General features: G+C 38.5%; 1 protein-coding gene across 1 annotated transcript in view; it reads right to left on the bottom strand.

Moving 5' to 3' along the window:
* Positions 1-20,036, bottom strand: part of acad11 (acyl-CoA dehydrogenase family, member 11) — a 187,544-nt gene that overhangs the window by 89,653 nt on the left and 77,855 nt on the right. Inside the window, exon 14 of the mRNA XM_042752009.1 lies at positions 4,996-5,068. Within this exon, the coding sequence (XP_042607943.1) occupies positions 4,996-5,068 (73 nt within the window). The remainder of the gene's footprint in view (positions 1-4,995; positions 5,069-20,036) is intronic.

Below are 20,036 nucleotides of genomic sequence, written 5' to 3'. Positions count from 1 at the left end.
CCAAATCTCAAATCCTGCACACACATCACATCTTTTTGGGGTGAACTTATTGTCTTTTCCTCTCATCGCGAAAGCAAACAGTAAAATAAAAAAAACTTGAAGACAATCTGCGCTGCGTTGTCTTCTGTTGTGTGGGCGTATTACAAAAGCCGCGCCGCTTCAGTGAAACATTTGAATCTCAAAAGCGCGCTCGGCGCGCGGGCGTGGTCGCATTAGAAGATAATGAAGGGAGGATGTGAAAAAACTGACATCGCGCGTGTTTTTCCATATGGATTCCACTATTATCACAGAATATTTGTTTCAGCAGCACTTGTTTGTAGTTTAAAAGTAACATGTCAGGCTTTCTATAGATATCTCTCTCATGTCACTTCGTTGGTATTCACTGAGTTACAGTTCATTTTTAATGACGCATTTGTATCTGAAGATCAGCGCGCAGACAAAGGCTGCAGACAGCACCCTTGTTTTGTTATCTTTATTTTATAAGTGCACAAAGTTTTGTTGTTATTATGTCTGTATACAAAAAAAAGTAGACCCTTTACAGATTCGATTGATGAATTAATATTACAATTAATTTGCCCCACAATAATTTCATAGCGCATCACCGCATAACAGACATGCTGCGAGGATAATCAAGATTTGGCTAGCTTACTCCTCACTGAAAATGTTTTTAAAAAGGTCTTTAAAAACAGATTTATTATACAATAAATTATAGAACTATAAATAAAATTATTAACAATGCAATCATCAATGAAAAAGCTTTATTTCAAGCACCAAATTTTTTAAAAAGAAAAAGAAAATAAAAAAATAAAAAAACTGTTTAACACGAAGTATGTTTTGAGTTTGCGGTTGGGAGCCGTGGATTTGCGCTACACCACTGGACTCCGTCTGTTAGTTAGCCTATTGCCCGCTCACTTTTGCCCAGGCCCGCCCAAAAATAAAATTCTGGCTACGCCACTGGAGCGAGGTAAGATAAAGCTGCAAATCATTTAATATTAGTCAACTTTTAACGATACGTTTACGATAGAAATGTTAAATCACCGACAGCTATATCCAATGATGCAAATTTTTTCTCAAACATGGCCATTTTGAGAGAGAGAGAGAGACAGAGAGAGAGAGATGTTTAAATTGTCTGCGTCTGTCTCTCTGTACAAACAATAAAACTGAGTTTAGTTACTTAAAAAATTTTCATACTTTTTAAAAATGTAAAAAAAAAAAAATGTACCCCCTCCTTGATGAGAAATATAATGTAGCTATTCAGTATCGATTAATAAAAGTCAGGTGGCAGCGCCTGACAACAAGTTTATGAGCTCCTGAATGTTACTTTTTGCACAGCTTGATCTAAGATCGGTGTGCCAGTGGTGTGTGTGTGTGTGTGTGTGTGTGTGTGTGTGTGTGTGTGCGCGTATTCTGTATAATAATGCATGGGGGGGGGGGCACAGTGGTTAACCAGGAAAATTAAAAATTGCACGTCATGCCTTAAAGGTTGCCGACCCCTGCATTAGTGTAAGAGCATGATTGCAACTGTTCAAGTTCAGTTTCTGAGTGCGGCAACCATGGGTGCTCCCCACTTGCAAAGATACTCTAAATTGCTAGTTCAAAGTTATCATAAAACAGTGATGCATTAAAGTGTAAGAGATACACTGGAAAACAACCCTTTGAAATCACTGGTGTGGATTTTGCTGGTCCTTCCATGTCAAATCAAATGAGACATCAAAAAGGCATACATTGCACTTTTTACATGTGCTGTTACTCGGGATGTGCATCTATAATGTGTCAGATTTCTCCTCACTTCGAAAAGATTTATAGCAAGAAGAGCTCTGTGCAAAGAAATATACTTGGACAATGCAAAAACATTTAAAAGGGCAGACCAAGATTTGAAAGAACAGTATCAAACAGTATCAAATGTGCTAATCCAGTGTCGAACTGGTCCTTGTTTATAAAACGTCCATCAACAAACACACTTGCTGCCCCGGAAAAACAAACTGTATCCAATGTTTACATAATGCTGAGCTTTTTTAGGAAGCTGAACAAAGTTATTTTTCCCTTACAACCAAAAACTCAATTATTTGGAGACATTCTTCCCGAGCAAGTCCCGTGCAGCGCTGCTGCCAGAGGAAGCTCGTTGATGGGCGTTATCTTGCTCTCGCTCTGGTTGTTTTTCTGGGAGAAATGCCTATATAAAGAGTTCCACCATCTACGTCATGAAGAGCCATGATCGAAAACTTGTACGAACCCGGAAGTAAGATTTTTGTCACAGAAATACTCTGTCATACGTCCAAATCGTTTTTTGAAACTTTGTCCATGCTTAGCATGAGAATCCAACTCTTTAACAGTGTAAACAACTCTGAATGCATGAAACAGCATGAAACCCCCCCCTTTAAAATCTCTTAGCTTATACTCAGACGACCACCGGGACAAGAACACAGGAAACAGATGATTCTTCTGCACAATCTGACTTTGCTGCAGCCTGGAATTGAACTGCTGGTTTCGTCTGGTCAGAGGAGAACTGGCCCCCCGACTGAGCCAGGTTTCTCCCAAGGTTTTTTCTCCATTCTGTCACCGATAGAGTTTTGGTTCCTTGCCGCTGTCGCCTCTGGCTTGCTTAGTTGGGGGCACTTCATTTAGAGCGATATCGTTGACTTGATTGCAAATTATTGCACAGATACTATTTAAACTGAACTGAGCTGCATGATGACATCACTGAATTCAAAGATGAACTGCCTTTAACTGTCATTTTGCATTATTGACACACTCTTTCCCCATTAATGTTGCTCAGTTACTTTGACGCAATCTTTTTTGTTTAAAGCGCTATATAAATAAAGGTGACTTGACTTGAGGTGACATTTCTTTTCATCAAGGTTTATTACTTGCAAATTTATTGTGGAGTGTGCTACTTGGTGGGGATTCTTTTGGGAAAGGCTTGTTAGAAAAAAAAAGTTCGAGAAAAAGCCTCACTAAACTTTGAAGAGATGACATCTATTTTGACAGAAGTGCAAGTGGTTCTGAATTCTAGACCACTTTCATATATACATGACACAGACGAGCCCCAACCTTTAACACTTTCACATTTCTTGGTAGGAATAAGACTAACCTCTCAAAACCTCTCTGCCACCCAAATCTATGGTCTTAGAATCTACTTCTTCAAATCAGACCAAAGAGCATGCTTTACTGAAGTGATGACAGAGACTACCTTTTAGAACAGTTGGCAGAAAGACTATTTGCTGGACTTAAAGTCAGCCCATAAAAGTGATTCAATAAAAGCTACTATGCTGAAGGAAGGTGATGTTGTCATAATTGGAGAGGACAAGGTACCTCGCCAGACTTGGAAAATGGGAAAAATTTAAAAACTAAATTCAGAATGAGATGGCCTGGTGCGCTCCTGCAATATCCGTACTTCATCAGGCAGTGTGTTAGGATGACCTGTGCAATTTATATATCCTTTGGATCTAGTTTCATTGAACAGCTTATTCACCACATCCAGCATCAAATTGCAAAAAGCTTTTTTGCACTACAATTTTTTTATCTGCACTGTTTGTTCACTTCACTGGTGGGCACTCTTTCTGCCATGTGCCTTGCTCTGCTTTATTTAACTTTATTTTTATATTTTTATTCTGTTTTTACATGCCCTTATTTGTATAGTTGTATTTTATATTTTATATTTGATTTGATCTGTATCCATCTGGATTTTTAGGCTCTACCTGTATGCACCATGGGTCTGAGAGTAACGCAATATCAATTCTCTTTATGTATGTACTGTACATGTGGAGGAATTGACAATAAAGCAGACTTGACTTGACTTGACTTGAAATGACAGTGACATTTATATTTCATTGCGTATAGTAATTGCTCTGCAGTAAAGGTATTCAAACCACTTCAATTTTTGCTGATGATATTCTTTTGTTTTAGGCCTGCGGTAATTACGTCACATCATCATTGTGTATCAAACAATGCCACCTTGAGGACAAAAGATGCATTACATATATTGAGTCATCAGATATGCAAATATAGTTGCAGGAAAAAAATACTTACACATTTACATACCTCGGGTCTCTAAATACCCTTAATCCAATACCTCGGGTCCTATACACTTTTTACAAAAAAATAATCAGAAAACTAGCATTCTTGTATATTTTACTTTTTTTTTTTTTTTTTTTTTTTGTTATAATGTTTATAATTAATAAATTGAAGAATACTAAGAAAGTTAATGTCTAACTTGAAAAAAATGAAGAAGGAAGTGGGTAGAGAATGATGCCCCGGGTGGCTAAAGACCCAAGGTATGCATTTAAGGGTTAAACACTCATTTTATTTCCTGAATAAAAGTACATACTAAGTGTGCTGATAACCTTGTTATTATTTTTAGCCTTGTCATGACCTCTCATCTCTATGTTTCTTCTTTTTTTCTGAAGTAAACAAACTATGACATCCATGTATTCCAAGAACTTTCACCAACAAGTCATTTATTTATATTTTTAAATTAATACATTGGTTAATTTATTGACAAATTGATGATTATTTCATTTAAGTGGAACTCCTAGTCCTCAATACAACAAATTTCCCATGCATTAGAGCGTATAGTTCAGCCTGCACCATTAGTGCTTTGAACATCAATGAGGCCCTAAGGTCTGTAAGAGTTTAAGGTTTATACCTAATTACTGTAAAGAAGTTGTAAAGTTCTAATAAGTTCTGCAGTAATATGTGATTAAAGTCTAGCTAGTAAAGTGGCATGTCAAAACTCAGCTGTACTGAGTCGTTTAAAGCAATCTTAGTGAAAGAATGCCGGCAATGCAGATCTCACCGCCACAGGATCTCATGCCAGAATGTGTGTGTGTGTGTGTGTGAGAGAGAGCGAGAGAGAGAGAGAGAGAGAGAGAGAGAGAGATTGCAAAAGATCTGCCATTGCTAAATAATTTCAAAAATAACTTTTTTGACAGTATGTTAATTTAACCTAGTTATGCTGATAGACTTTTTTTGGAGTGCATGTCAGAGATTCAGTACCTGTCACTATTTGAGTCCGGTGACTTGCTCCTGCACATGACTATGGCAATCTCACACTTTGGGTTACCAGCACCTGGAAAAGAAAGAAAGAAAGAAAGAAAGAAAGAAAGAAAGAAAGAAAGAAAGAAAGAAAGAAAGAAAGAAAGAAAAAACACCTCATTGGCACATTTTTTAAATAAAGGCTAAAAGAGCATTTACCACTAAGTTACTTTTACAAACAGTCATTTTTTTTTATTCATTTATTTATTTTTTACCTTGTAGTGAATTGTTTTGGCTCCATGAGGAAAACTAATTATAATAAAGTTTTTTGATAATCTAAATATTTTACTGTTTGTACTACCCTATGGGAAGTCCCTATAAAACATGGAAACCAGTGTGTGTGTGTGTGTGTGTGTGTGTGTGTGTACCTGGTATTCTCTATGTTATGGGGACCACATGTCCCCACAAGGATAGTTATACCAGTAAATTTTGACCTTATGGGACATTTTTTGGTTCCCATTAAACAAGCTTATAAATAATACAGAATTTTATTTATTTTTGAACTAAAAATGCATAATTTTGTGTGAGGGGTAGGTTTAGGGGTAGGCTTAGGGTTAGGGGATAGAAAATACAGACTGTACAGTATAAATATAATTACACCTATGTAATGTCCCTATAAAGCCAGAAGAATGTGTGATTTTTCACAGAACTCAACTAGACTCTCTGATAGTTAAATGTCATATTTCAAGTAGACATTAAGAAAAAAATCACTTCTTCACTTTGGATCACTTCTTCCTCATGCCTGTTTCACACATACTCCGTCTGCAGTTTGTGTGCGTTGCATTTTTTTTTTTTTACGCACCCATGTTATGGATTAGCGCTTTCACACTGCGCATGGTTGTGGTCCGTCAATGCATTCCAGGTGCAGCGAGTCTGCAGCAGTGCAACGATCGTTTACGCATCGAGTCTATTTTTGCTGTGCTGCACGCGCTGAATTAAAGTGACAGCGCTTTGTTTGGGGCAAAAATGAACATGGAAACGTAGTAATTTCACAATAAATAGATACAATTAAAATCTACTGTGTTTCACAGGCTTTTTGGCTAGGTTTAAAACGAAGAAAAGTGCACTTTTAGATAAGTCAACATATGCACTCGTGTCTTTTGGAGGTAGAAAAACAAAGTTCTTTAATGACCCGTGTGACTGTTTGTAATAAAGATTTAAATGTAAAAAGCACTAGAGCCGACTGTTTCTGTCAGTGGTAAGTTTTAATTTAAAATATTTGTGATAACCTAACACAAGAAAGCTTGCCACTTGCTTGAGCAACTTAATATAAAAATCTAGAAGCCAAATACATTTAAGCCAGTTGCCAGATCTTGTATGAAATGCATCCTTCTCACACAATTGACACATACAAGTTTCAAACCATTTGTTTCCTCAACTTGGCAACCTACAACAGTGACGAGTACCGCGGGAAGGAAAGGATAGAAATGGGACAGGAGGAGAAGACTTAGGTGGTGCACCGGTGAAAAAACATCAACAAATAAACATGAAAATTGAGATAGCTTACACATCAAAAGGCTATGAGCGCTGCAGGTTGCAAAATCAGGTGCTGTGCTGCTTTGTTTACTGCAGTTACTGGGGAAATGGCTATATTCCTGACGAAAAGCGAAAGAATGAAGAGAGAATGAATTAGCATTTTTCAATAAGCCCTTCTATTTTTTATTTTAGTCCAAAGCCAAAAACGACCCTTATTTATATGCAGAAAACACGCAGTTTAAATAATTGTTTGATAATAATTGTTTAAATTAATATAATAATAATAATATAATAATAATATAATATAATAATTGATACTTTTGCCCCACCCCCGTCTCCCGTATTTTAGGACGCAAATGTTGACAGGTTTGCTTTAATCGCGACAGTCTTAAAGATAGCTTAACTGAGTAGGGAAATTTTTGTTTACCTTTTATATGGCTCGAAAGCGCAGACTCTTCCACGAAAAAAAAAACAAAAAAAACACCGGCTTTAACATGAGACTACTCAAGTATTTAGAGACTACTCAAGTATTTAGTTCTCGTTTTAACCATAACTTGACATTTTCAAGCCATCGCAGCAAGCTCCAGGCAAGTTTTTATATCTCCCGCTCTGCTCCATCAGAGGGCGCGCGTTAATAAAGATCAAACTACAGCCACACGCACAGACTAGAGCTGAGCTACTTATTTTATGTAACAAAAAAAACAAAAAAACATTTAAAACATTTTTAATAATACCTTCCCTATTTTACCTATTTTGAAGTATTCAGTAAGAAAGCAAATTATTATGAAACCAATGCAACTGCATTTCAAGCACTTTATCCAAAATCCAAGCATTTTTCAAACCTCGAAAACACTGCATTAAAATTCAAGCATTTTCAAGGATTCCAGGCACCTGTACAAACCCTGATTTAATATGCTGTTTATATTAATTGAGTTTAAACGTGAATGTCAACGAAAGATTGTGTAACTGTTCTGTGATAAATGAGGATCACAATGCTGAAAAAGCACATTCAGTATAGGCTAACTACGTTTGGATTTGAAATAAAAAATAAATGGAAAAATGTTGTGTTTGTGTTAAACAGCCTCGGATCAGGAGCGGACTGCAAACGCATCCTGTGTGAAAACACAATGAGTCTGTGCTGCTTCTGCACCGCATACGTAATGCACATGGACCGCATACACACTGCAGATGGAGTTTGTGTAAATCAGGCGTCACTCTTAACCTCAACATAATTCCTGACACAACACATACCCCTCCTCATGTCATCTTTCGACGTAACCTACGCTCACTCACCCTTCCGGCTATCTGCTATGGTTTCATCTTAACTTCCTCCCCCTAAACAGTTATTATATCTTGATGCTAACAGTGCTTTTTAAACTGAACTGAGCTGCATGACAACATCACTGAATTCCATGATGAACTGCCTTTAACTGTCATTTTGCATTATTGACACACTGTTTTCCTAATTAATGTTGTTCAGTTGCTTTGACGGAATCTTTTTTGTTTAAAGCGCTATATAAATAAAGGTGACTTGACTTGACTTGACTACTGATACTTTCTGATACACTCTTGCATCTTGTTTAGACACTGTCTGCCCCTTGTCTTTCAGGCCAAGCCGTACCACCCCTACTGGCCCTTGGCTGTCTGATATTCTCAGCAAACATCATTCTAAGCTCAGGGCTGCTGAAAGGGCATGGCGCAAATAAAAAAATCCTAATGACCTTAATGTGTAACAGTCACTCCTCTCTTCCTTCTCTCCTAATATCTCCACTGCTATAAGGACATACTATCATAAAATTAACAATTCGTCTAACTCTTGCATGCTCTTTAAAACATTTTCTTTCCCCTCCTTCAACTCTAACGGCTGACGACTTTGCCAAGTTCTTCATTAATAAAATTAAAACCATCAGTGCACATTTTTCCACACCACAATCTGTCAAGCACATCTTACCAGCAAACATACTCTCATTCACATCCTTCCGTCTGCAGTGTGTATGCTCCTGATCCCACCAGGACTTATTTATCGTTTAACAACAACAAACCTTGGTTCAGTGCAAAACTCAAACAGCTTTGCCAGGCCAAAGAGGACGCCTACAGGAGTGGGGACTTGTACAAACAGGCCAAATACACAGTGAATAGGGAGATAAGAGTGCCAAAGTTAAACTACTCTGAAAAGCTAAAACAACAGTTTACAAGTAATGACTCTACATCAGTGTGGAATGGCCTGAAAGCCATCACCAGCTACAAGACCCCATCCCCCAGCACTGAGGACAATCAACACCTGACTGAAGACCTGAACGAGTTCTACTGCAGGTTTGAAAAGCAAAAGCCTGGTCTGACACCCCACACCCGATCTGACCATCTCACAGCACAGCCATCAACACCCTCCCCCCTATTGTTTTTCAGCCTGTACTCAAGATCTGTGAAGAGGATGTATGCAAAGTCTTCAGGAAGCAGAAGATAAGGAAAGCCAAAGGCCCAGATGGTGTCTCTTCAGCTTGCCTCAAAACCTGTGCTGTCCAGCTATCACCCATCTTCACATTTATCTTCAACAGATCCCTGGAGCTGTGTGAAGTCCCCTCCTGCTTCAAACGCTCCACCATCATCCCCTTACCCAAGAAACCAAAAATCACAGGACTTAATGACTACAGACCTGTTGCTTTAACATCTGTGGTCATGAAGTCATTTGAGAGACTGGTGCTGGGCTACTTATAGGACATTACTGGACCCTTGCTGGACCCCTTGCAGTTTGCTTACCGAGCAAACAGGTCTGTGGATGATGCAGTCAATATGGGATTGCACTTTATCCTCCAACATCTGGGCAAACCAGGGACTTATGCAAGGATCTTGTTTGTGGACTTCATCTCCGTTTTCAACACCATCATCCCGGACACCATTCAGAATAAACTCACACAGCTCTCTGTACCCACCTCCATCTGTCAGTGGATCACCAGCTTCTGTGTCTGCAGTAGAGTCATTCAGGTTCCTGGGCACCACCATCTCTCAGGACCTGAAGTGGGACATTCACATTGACTCCATTGTGAAAAAGGCCCAGCAAAGGTTGTACTTCCTTCGTCAGCTGAAAAGGTTCAACCTGCCACAGGCACAGCTAATATTGAGTCTGTTCTGTGCTCTTCTATAACTGTCTGGTTTGCGTCAGCCAGCAAGATTTAAGAGGACTGCAACAGACTGTTAGGACCGCAGAAAGGATCATTGGTGTGCACCTGCCCATTCTTCAGGACTTGTACAACTCCAGAGTGAAAAAACGGGCAGATAACATCATCAAAGACCCCTCTCAGCCCGGAAACAACCTGTTTGCACTTCTCCCCTCAGGCAGACCCTACAGATCTCTGGGCAGTAGAACATCTAGACATTAAAACAGTTTTTTCCCCCATGCCATCTCCAGCTTAAACAGCTAACATATGAATCATTACCAGTGTTCTGTAATTCTGTGTTCTGTAATTCATTTCCATAAATCATTCTACATCTTTAAGTATTGCCTTCTCAAGTATTATGTAAATACATATGAATATCTCTATTATTTATACAGTTCTATATAGAGTATAAATGCACAAATCTGTACATAAATCAATATACTGTTCCAGATTCTTTCACATTTTTTAAGTCTTGTTAAATTTATTTAAAAAAAAAAATTCTCATGTCAGATGTGTATGTATGCATGTATGTATGTACCAGGAGCACCTTTAAAAAAACCACAACAAATTCCTTGTGTGTTTGCGCACACCTTGCGAATAAAGCTAATTCTGATTCTGATTCTCTTCACTCAGTGAGGCAGAAGTCTCCAAACTCATCCTTTCTAATCATCCTACTACTTGTCTGCTTGATCCTATTCAATGATGATATATCTCATCTCCTTCAAGCCATTTCTCTGCATTTGTACATCCACAATAGTATGGTACCTAAAGGTTGGAGCTAGACCCACTGCAGAATGCTGATTGGTTTACAGAGAATCGTCACTTGCGCATGCTACAAGCCTAAACATGCTACACAGCTGAAACACAACACCATGATAATACAATGTCGGTGCACAGTGTAAAAACATTAGCTTATGTTAGCTTACCCTAACAGGATCTGCTGTATTTCCTCCATTGTTTACGGCTCTTTTCAAACAAGAATGATGCCGAGCGCTACTTTCCGGCGTACACCATGCCTATTCAGTGACATCGATTGCAACTTTCTGGCATACACCACGCCTACCAAGTAAGGGTGCTATTGGCAGTGGAAACGCAAGCCTGATCAGGGTTACCCATACCGAATCGTACTGTACTGTACTATACTGTACTGTAACGCTTAGTGAAAATGACCCATTAGAGAACTACAGACTGGTTTACCTTCTTCCTTTCATTGCAAAAACACTAGAACGAGCTGTATTCAACCAAGTCTCTGCCTCTCTCACACATAACAACCTGGTTTCGGAAATGGACATTCAACCAAGACTGTCTTGATTTCAGTTGTTGAAGTCCTAAGAATGGCAAAAGCAGATTCCAAATCTTCAACACTTATCTTGCTGGATCTGTCTGGTGCATCTGACACAGTTAACCACCAGGGGTCTCATTTATAAAACTCTCCATAGATTTCATCGTAAAAATGTATGTAGGCACAAAAGCTAGATTTTGCGTATGCACAAAAGTTTTCAGATTTATAAAACCATGTTTATGCCAGAACCTGCACAAAAAACATTTATAAATCCCAGTCAGAGGAAGATTGTGCGTACGTGCATCTCCACCCTGACTCCTCCCCGAAATAACCATATAGGGAGCCTGCCTCTATGCATAACCTCATCTGCATATCCTTTCCATGCATATTCCCATGCACGTGACACTATGTTTAACACTGAGACATTAAGGAAATATGATAGGGACTATAATGCCATTTGTGCCACAAATTATCCAGTATCCTTATGTTTTATAATAAATATATAGAAATATCCATAAAAACAAAATGGTTTAAAGTTGTTCTCAGATATAATTTAGAATAGAGTTGATCTCATTCTTTTACACAGGCCAGATAGTATTTCAATTGCTTTAAACAATTCAAATCAAATTAATTGTATGCAGTTTTGCTAATGAACATCTTTTAGCTATTTTTAGTGGAAACAGATAGGTCCATATTTATTGCAGTTTAAATACGACTATCTGATTGGGCTCGTCAATTAAAAAGTATTTTAAAAAGGAATCTTACCGTTTTCTCCTAGTTATATCCTTCAAACATAGTGGTATTTTTCATTATGTTGTTGAGATGCCTTCACACGACATCAATACCTCAGTGCAACTGTGGTTGTAAGCTATTATCATTGGTCATATACTGGACAACGGACAATTCGACCACTGAATCCAGCAGTGTCCACCATAATATCGAAGTAAGTGCACACCATTGTTCTCGCTAAAATATTTCTCATAACATGTTATCTGTAGTTTAGTTTAAAGATTAATTATTGTGCACCTATAGCACTCCTTGCTGTCATTAAAACATAGCATACCACAGTAAAAATTATTTACCCTGTTGTTAATAAAATTATGTAATTATGTTTTTGTAAAATTATGTAATTTCAGTGGAGTATTTAATTTAAATGTGTATATCGACATAAAAATAAGAGTTTAAAATCGCTATTTACTTAATTACTTTTCTCACTCCAGGAAAAAGAGATCGTACTATATGGTGCGTACATATTTACGCTGTTTATTTTTTTATAAATCAAAATATGTGTGTGGATAATTGTGTACGCATGTTTCAATGCCCATTTTGTGTGTACGCAACATTTATAAATGAGACCCCAGATCCTCCTGTCAACACTATTGGCAAAGGGCATCTCAGGAACCCCACTCCAGTGATTTGAGTCGTACCTCACAGATAGGTCCTTCAAGGTATCTTGAAGAGGTGAGGTGTCCAAGTTGCAACTTCTAACTACTGGGGTGCCTCAGGGCTCAGTTCTTGGGCCACTTCTCTTATCGGAATACATGACATCACTAGGGTCTGTCATTCAGAAACATGGCTTTTCATGATGACCCGAAGATAGCTGCTCGCATCACAGCTTGTCTAACAGACATTTATTGCTAGATGAAGGACCAACACCTTCAACTCAACCTTGCCAAAATAGAACAGCTTGTGGTTCCATCAAACCCATCATTTTATCACAATTTTACAATCCAGTTAGGCACATCAACCATAAATCCTTCAAAAACAGCCAGAAACCTTGGAGTTATGATTGATGATCAGCTTACTTTCTCAGACCACATTGCTAATACTGCCTGGTCCTGCAGATTTGCTTTATTCATCATCAGGAAGATCAGACCCTTTCTTTGGAACATGCTTCACAACTCCTTGTTCAAGCTCTTGTTCTGTGCAGGCTGGACTATTACAATGCTCTCTTGGCAGGTCTTCCTGCCAGTTCTATCAAACCTTTATAAAATAATCCGAACTGAATGCCTTTATTGTCATTGTATTTTTCTGCACACAACAAAATTAGGACACAACTTAAAACATATTACCACAGACAATAAAAGACTATAATACAGTACAGTACAATTTTACAAGTAAATACAACAAGTGACTTGAGTCATGATATTCACATTGAGCAATCTGAGTAAAGTGACCATTTATAGTATCGCACGTTGACCTTCAGATTGATATACACAGTAAGTTTATACAAAAGTACAGTTTAAATGGAATGAGTAACTGTAGTGATTTAGTGTCTAGATATAGTATTGCACATTGACATATAGTGTATATTATTGCACATATATAATTGCACCTTTACTGCAGATATTGTGTTTCACATTTAGTAACCAGATATGGTATTTCACCCTTACATATTATTTAGTGCATTTGTTTCAAGTTCTGATAAATAAAGTGTTCAGACAGTGGTACTGCAGATTGACATATTGCATACTGTACAATATTGTATATTGCATGTGTAAGGACGCTGAGGCGGCTTTAGAATCCATGTGCAGTATTTTAATGAAATCCACAGCAAACAAATCCAAAACAGCAGACAGTGAATCAGAAACGTGAGGCAGGCAGGGGTACATACACAGATAGGCAGTCCAATCCAGGCGACAAAACAGTGGGCAATCCAAAAGGCAGAAAGCAGGGTAACCAGGCAAAGATCATACACAAGAAGGCAAACAATGGCAATGGGAATAACGCTCGGTAAGGCAGACAGACAGGCTGGCAATACTTCGCAAAGTAACCGTGGCTAAGGCCATGCTTAAATGTCCACCAAACAGGAAATGACAGGTGAAGCAGAGCAGCACACAGTCAGTACTCGGGCGAGGGCTCCCTCTGCTGGCGTGGCGTTACAGAATCCACCTCCCCCCCCCCACGAGCAACTCCTGGCGCTCTGCAAGGACGTCTCTGAGAATTTCGTTAATGAAGGACTGGAATATCGCAGGTGCATTGGCCAGCCCATACGGCATAACCTGGTATTCATAGTGTCCCCTAGTGGTCAGAAATGCAGTCTTCCATTCATCACCCTCCTTGATATTAATGAGGTTATAGGCACTTCTCAAATCTAGTTTGGTGTAAATCTTAGCTTCTCTGAGCTGTTCAAGTGCTGCAGAAACTAGTGGTAGTGGATAACGAAACTTGACTGTGACATTGTTCAAACCTCGATAATCGATGCATGGGCGTAGTCCTCCATCCTTCTCCACGAAGAAAAATCCTGCTGCAGCTGGGGAAGTGGATGGACAGATGAAACCAGAGCTGAGAGCTTCCTCGATGTATGCTTCCATAGCTTGACTTTCTGGACGTGACAGTGGATAGACTTTACTTTTGGGTGGCATGGCGTTTGGTAAGAGATCAATGGCGCAATCCCAAGGACGATGAGGTGGCAGTTGAGTGGCTTTGGTTTTGCTGAATACTTCTTGAAGGTCTTGATAATGGGATGGTATGGTGACGGGCTTGCACTCTGGACTTTCGATGCTGGTAGTGAGACAAGGCTTAGAAATGACGTTATTTAGACACTTACAAAAACAGAATTGTGACCAATGTTTGATCTCACCACTCTGCCAAGAGATGACTGGGTCGTGAACAGATAACCAGGGATATCCAAGGATGATTTCATGGCATGGAGAGTCAATGACATAGAATGTGATGGTTTCTCAGTGAAATAGGCCTACTTGCATCTTCACGGGTTGAGTTTGTTGAGTTATGCCACTTCCAATGGGTTTGTTGTTCACAGCGTTCACCTTGATAGGAGGATCACATTGTAGTATGGGAATGTTGAATGTTGTAACGAGGTCTTGATGAATGAGGTTTAACCCTCTGGAGTCGATTAACGCGTATACGCGTTTTGGGGTATTTTCTCCTGATAACCCCGAAAAGAACTTAAATTACACTTTCAGTTTTGATCGTACAGATAAGTGCAATACATCAATCGAATCTGTAAAGGGTCTACTTTTTTTTGTATACAGACATAATAACAACAAAACTTTGTGCACTTATAAAATAAAGATAACAAACAAGGAGTGCTGTCTGCAGCCTTTGTCTGCGCTGATCTTCAGATACAAATCCGTCATTAAAATGAACTGTAACTCAGGGAATACTCAACGAAGAGACATGAGAGAGATATCTATAGAAAGCCTGACATGTCTACTTTTAAACTAAACAAGTGCTGCTGAAAACAAATATTCTGTGATAAAGTAATCCATATGAAAACAACGCGATGTCCGTTTTTCACGTCTCCCTTCATTATCTTCTAATGCGACCACGCCCCCCGCGCGCCGAGCGCGCTTTTTGAGATTCAAATGTTTCACTGAAGCGCGCGGCTTTTGAATACGCCCACACAACAGAAGACAACGCAGCGAGACTGTTCTTCAAGTTTTTATTATTTTACTGTTTGCTTCGCGATAAGAGGAATAAGACATAATTCACCCCAAAAAGATGTGATGTGGTTGAGGATTTGAGATTTGGATTTCCTCAGAAAAAATAATGAAGCACTTTATTCAGCAGAGTTCATAAACATGAGTAAGTCTCTTTTTATTTATTTATATACTTGTACTAGTTTTCACATAACGTGTAAACATTTTACTAGTTAGACTTTTTTCCAAAGACTTTTTCCAAACTATAATTCCTGACTAAATGTATAATCAAGTGAAATATTATGAAGTTTCAATAACAATATACACTACTATACCATTCAAAAGCTTGATGTAAATAATATAAATGTAACAATAAATGTAACTGTAACAAATGTAACAATCATTGCTGTTCTTTCAATTTATCCCCCCTAAAAAACCTAAAAAAAAATTCTCAGCTCTTTTCAACATTATTAATAATAATAATAATAATAATAATAATAATAATAATAATGATAATAATGATAATAATAACAAATAATGTTTTTTTTGTAGAAAAATAAGATTGTTAAAAGGATTTCTGAAGGATTGTGTGACTGGAGTAATGATGCAAAAAATTCAGTTTGAAAGTCAGCTTTGATTTTTCCTAATAAACTGTTTAACTGCACTCACAAGTGAATATTAAATTATGTTGTGGGATAATTAAATATATTCTAAATAAACTACAAACATAAAATTATATAGATTTATTTTGTCCTCACATTCTTTCTTGTAACTCATCCCTCTCAGTGACACAGCTGACTGAATGGCTCATTATGCAGCTCATTATGCAGGCCTTTGTCTTCTCAGGTGTGAATTCATGATAGTTGACGCCCACTCGCATATGACTTTTACCAACAAAAAGTTTCTTAGAAAATTTAAATCAATATATTGTTTTCTGTAAGTGAGTAAACAAGATGATTTCACATCATTTAGAAAAAAAAAATTCTAGGCTACAAGCTCCAGTTCTCAAAATTCCTGGGAACCAATGTTCTGTATGTGTTTTATTGCCTTATTCAAGTGATTTAACATTTTTAGTTTTTCACTAACCACGCATAAAAAATTTTTTCTCAAAAACACAATCATGTACATACATGCTGCTCACATATTATTATAGCCTAGTTTGTGCTGATTACAGTGAGATTAGACTTTAGCCATTTAGATATTTATAAGAAACTGAAAAAAGCACAAATGTCAGTGCATGACAAAACTTCTCCAGGCCCCAAAAATACCCTTAGACTCCAGAGGGTTAATGCTGAGCCAGAGTCAATCAGCGCTGTGAATTCAAATGAGTCATTTTCAGTAGTAATCTCGACAATGGTAGTGAGAGATTAAGCGTTGGTAATGGAGATGTGATCAACACTCACCCGGCTGTTGTCAGCGAAGTCTCTCCGGGCCTTGAGTGGACACACTGCGTTGCGGTGGCCTGCACTACAGCAATAGAAACATAAACTCTGAACGACTCGTCTCGATCTCTCTTCAGATGACAGCCTTGTAACTCCTAGTTGCATGGGCTCGGGACTAGCATGATCATTGGCGTGGCTTGATTCAGGTAACTTGAAGGATATGCATGACGCTTGTTGACTTGCTTTGAGGGCAGTGAGTACGTATGAGATTATCGATCTTGATGGCTAATGTGACATAATCAGAAAAGGAACGATAGGGATAGGATGTTTGAAACAGACGGTCAGTTTCCCAAACTGCTGTGGCCTACTCGATCGCTTTGCCCGTTAGCAATGACATGAGGAAAGCACACTTCTTATCATCAGTCCACAGCAAACAAATCCAAAACAGCAGACAGTGAATCAGAAACGTGAGGCAAACCTTTACATTGCTCAGCAGAACCGTTGAATTTGTCAGGAAGTGCAAAGTTTACCTTCGTGGGCGTAGGTGGTGGCAGCGATCGTAGATACTGAGTGAGGTAGTCATTAGCCACTTGAGCTTTAGCCAGTTGATCACGATACTTTTTTAGAACGTTGCTTTGATAAGCAAACACGGCCTGTAGATTCGTAACTTCTGCTGGATTCTTCGGTGGCAAAGTATTAGGTGTAAGGACGCTGAGGCGCTGGTTAGAATCCATGTGCAGTGTTTTGATGAAATTCACAGCAAACAAATCCAAAAACAGCAGACAGTGAACTCAGAAACGTGAGGCAGGCAGGGGTACATACACAGATAGGCAAGTCCAAGTAGGAATAGGAAATGTTGTCCCATTCTTGTCTAATACAGGCTTCTAGTTGCTCAACTGTCTTAGGTCTTCTTTGTCGCATCTTCCTCTTTATGATGCACCAAATGTTTTCTATGGGTGAAAGATCTGAACTGCAGGCTGGCCATTTTAGTACCCGGATCCTTCTTCTACGCAGCCATGAAGTTGTCATCGATGCAATATGTGGGTCTGGCATTGTCATGTTGGAAAATGCAAGGTCTTACCTGAAAGAGACGACGTCTGGATGGGAGCATATTTTGTTCTAGAACTTGGATATACCTTTCAGCATTGATGGTGCCTTTCCAGATGTATAAGCTGCCCATTCCACACGCACTCATGCAACCCCATACCATCAGAGATGCAGGCTTCTGAACTGAGCGCTGATAACAACTTGGGTTGTCCTTGTCCTCTTTAGTCTGAAGGACATGGTGTCCCAGTTTTCCAAAAAGAACTTCAAATTTTGATTCGTCTGACCACAGAACAGTTTTCCACTTTGCCACAGTCCATTTTAAATGAGCCTTAGTCCAGAGAAAACGCCTGCGCTTCTGGATCATGTTTAGATATGGGTTCTTTTGTGACCTATAGAGTTTTAGCCAGCAACGGCGAATGGCACGGTGGATTGTGTCCACCAACAATGTTTTCTGGAAGTATTCCTGAGCCCATGTTGTGATTTCCATTACAGTAGCATTCCTGTATGTGATGCAGTGCTGTCTAAGGGAAATTTCAAAAAAATTAAATTGTATGCAGTTTTGCTAATAACTTTTTTTTAGTTTTTTTTTAGGGGAAAAACGATAGGCCAATTTATGCGTTTAAATACGACTACGATTGGGTCTAAATTAAAAAAGTTTTTAAAAAGGAACTTACCGTTTTCCCCTATTATATCCTTCAAACTAGGGTTTTTTTCATTATGGTTGAGAGCCTTCACACGACATAAATCCTCATGAAACGTGGTTGTAAGCTATTTCTTTGGCTATACGGGACAACGGACTTCGCCCAGAATCCCATGTCCCCAAATATCAAGTAAGTGACACCATGTTCTCGCAAAATTTTTCAAACATTTACGGGTTGTTTTTAAAGATTAATTTTTGGCACCTTAGCACTTTCTTCTTAAAACTAGCATCCCAGAAAAAATTATTTACCCCCTTTTGTTAAAAATTTGTATTTGTTTTTGTAAAATTATGTAATTTCGGGGAGTTTTTAATTTAAAGTGAATCGACAAAAAATAAGATTTAAAATCGCTATTTATTTAATTACTTTTCTCCTCCAGGAAAAAGGGGCGTACTTATGGTGCGTAAAATTTTACGTGTTTATTTTTTTAAAAATCAAAAATGTGTGGGAAAATTTGGGGGTACCATGTTTCAATCCCCTTTTGTGGGGACGCAACATTTTAAAGCCCCCCAAACCCCTCCTGTAACACATTGGAAAGGGCCTCAGGAACCCCCCCCAGAAATTTGAGTCGTACCTCACAGATAGTCCTTCAGGATTTTGAGATGAGTGTCCAATTTGCAATTTCAAATAGGGGGTGCCCGGGGCCCGTTCTTGGGCCCTTCTCTTTGGGATACTGCATCATGGGGTTCTGTCATCAAAACTGGTTTTCATGAAACCCAAGAAGCTCTCGCATCACAGCTGTTCAGACATTATTGTAGATAAGGCCACCACCTTAAACTCAACCTTGCCAAATGAACGCTTGGGTTTCCATAAAAACCCTCTTTTATCAAATTTTAAAATCCTTAGCACTCCCCATAAATCCCCCAAAACAGCCAAAAACCTTGGAGTTTGATTGATGATCACTTACTTTCTCAACCCTTGCTAATGCCGGTCCTGCAGATTTGCTTTATTCTCATCGGAGTCGACCTTTCTTTGGGAACTGCTTCAAAACCCTTTTTCCCTTTTGGGTCTGTGCGGCGGGATTTTAAAATGCTCTCTTGGCATTCTTCCCTGCCGTTCATCAAACCTTTATAAAATAACCAAACAAATCCCTTATTGCTTGTATTTTTCTGCACACAAAAAAATTTAGGAACAACTTAAACTATTACCACGACAAAAAAAGACATAATCAGTACAGTACAATTTTCCCCAAAAAATAAACAATGCTTGGTCAAAATTTCCATTGAGCAATTGGTAAATGCCCCTTTTTATAGTATCGCACTTTGCCCTTTCAGATTGTTTAACACGAATTTTATAAAAAAATACATTTAAAAAGAATAGAAACGTAGTGTTTTAGGTCAGATAATATTGCAATTAAATAAGTTATTTTATTGCACATAAAATTTTGCACCTTTACTGGCAAATTTTTTTTTAAAATTTAGAAACCAGATAGGATTTCACCCTTACATATTATTTAGGGGCATTTGTTTCAAGTTCGATAAAAAAAGTGTTCAGACGGGACTGCAGTTGACTATTGCTACGTACAAATTTGTATATTGCATGTTAAGGACGCGGGGCGGTTTTGAATCCATGTGCAGTTT

Source organism: Cyprinus carpio, chromosome B24, assembly GCF_018340385.1.
Source record: "Cyprinus carpio isolate SPL01 chromosome B24, ASM1834038v1, whole genome shotgun sequence".
NCBI classification, from domain to species: Eukaryota; Metazoa; Chordata; class Actinopteri; order Cypriniformes; family Cyprinidae; genus Cyprinus; species Cyprinus carpio.
The sequence above is the reverse complement of the archived record's forward strand: the minus strand, read 5'-3'. Positions and strand labels throughout refer to the sequence as shown.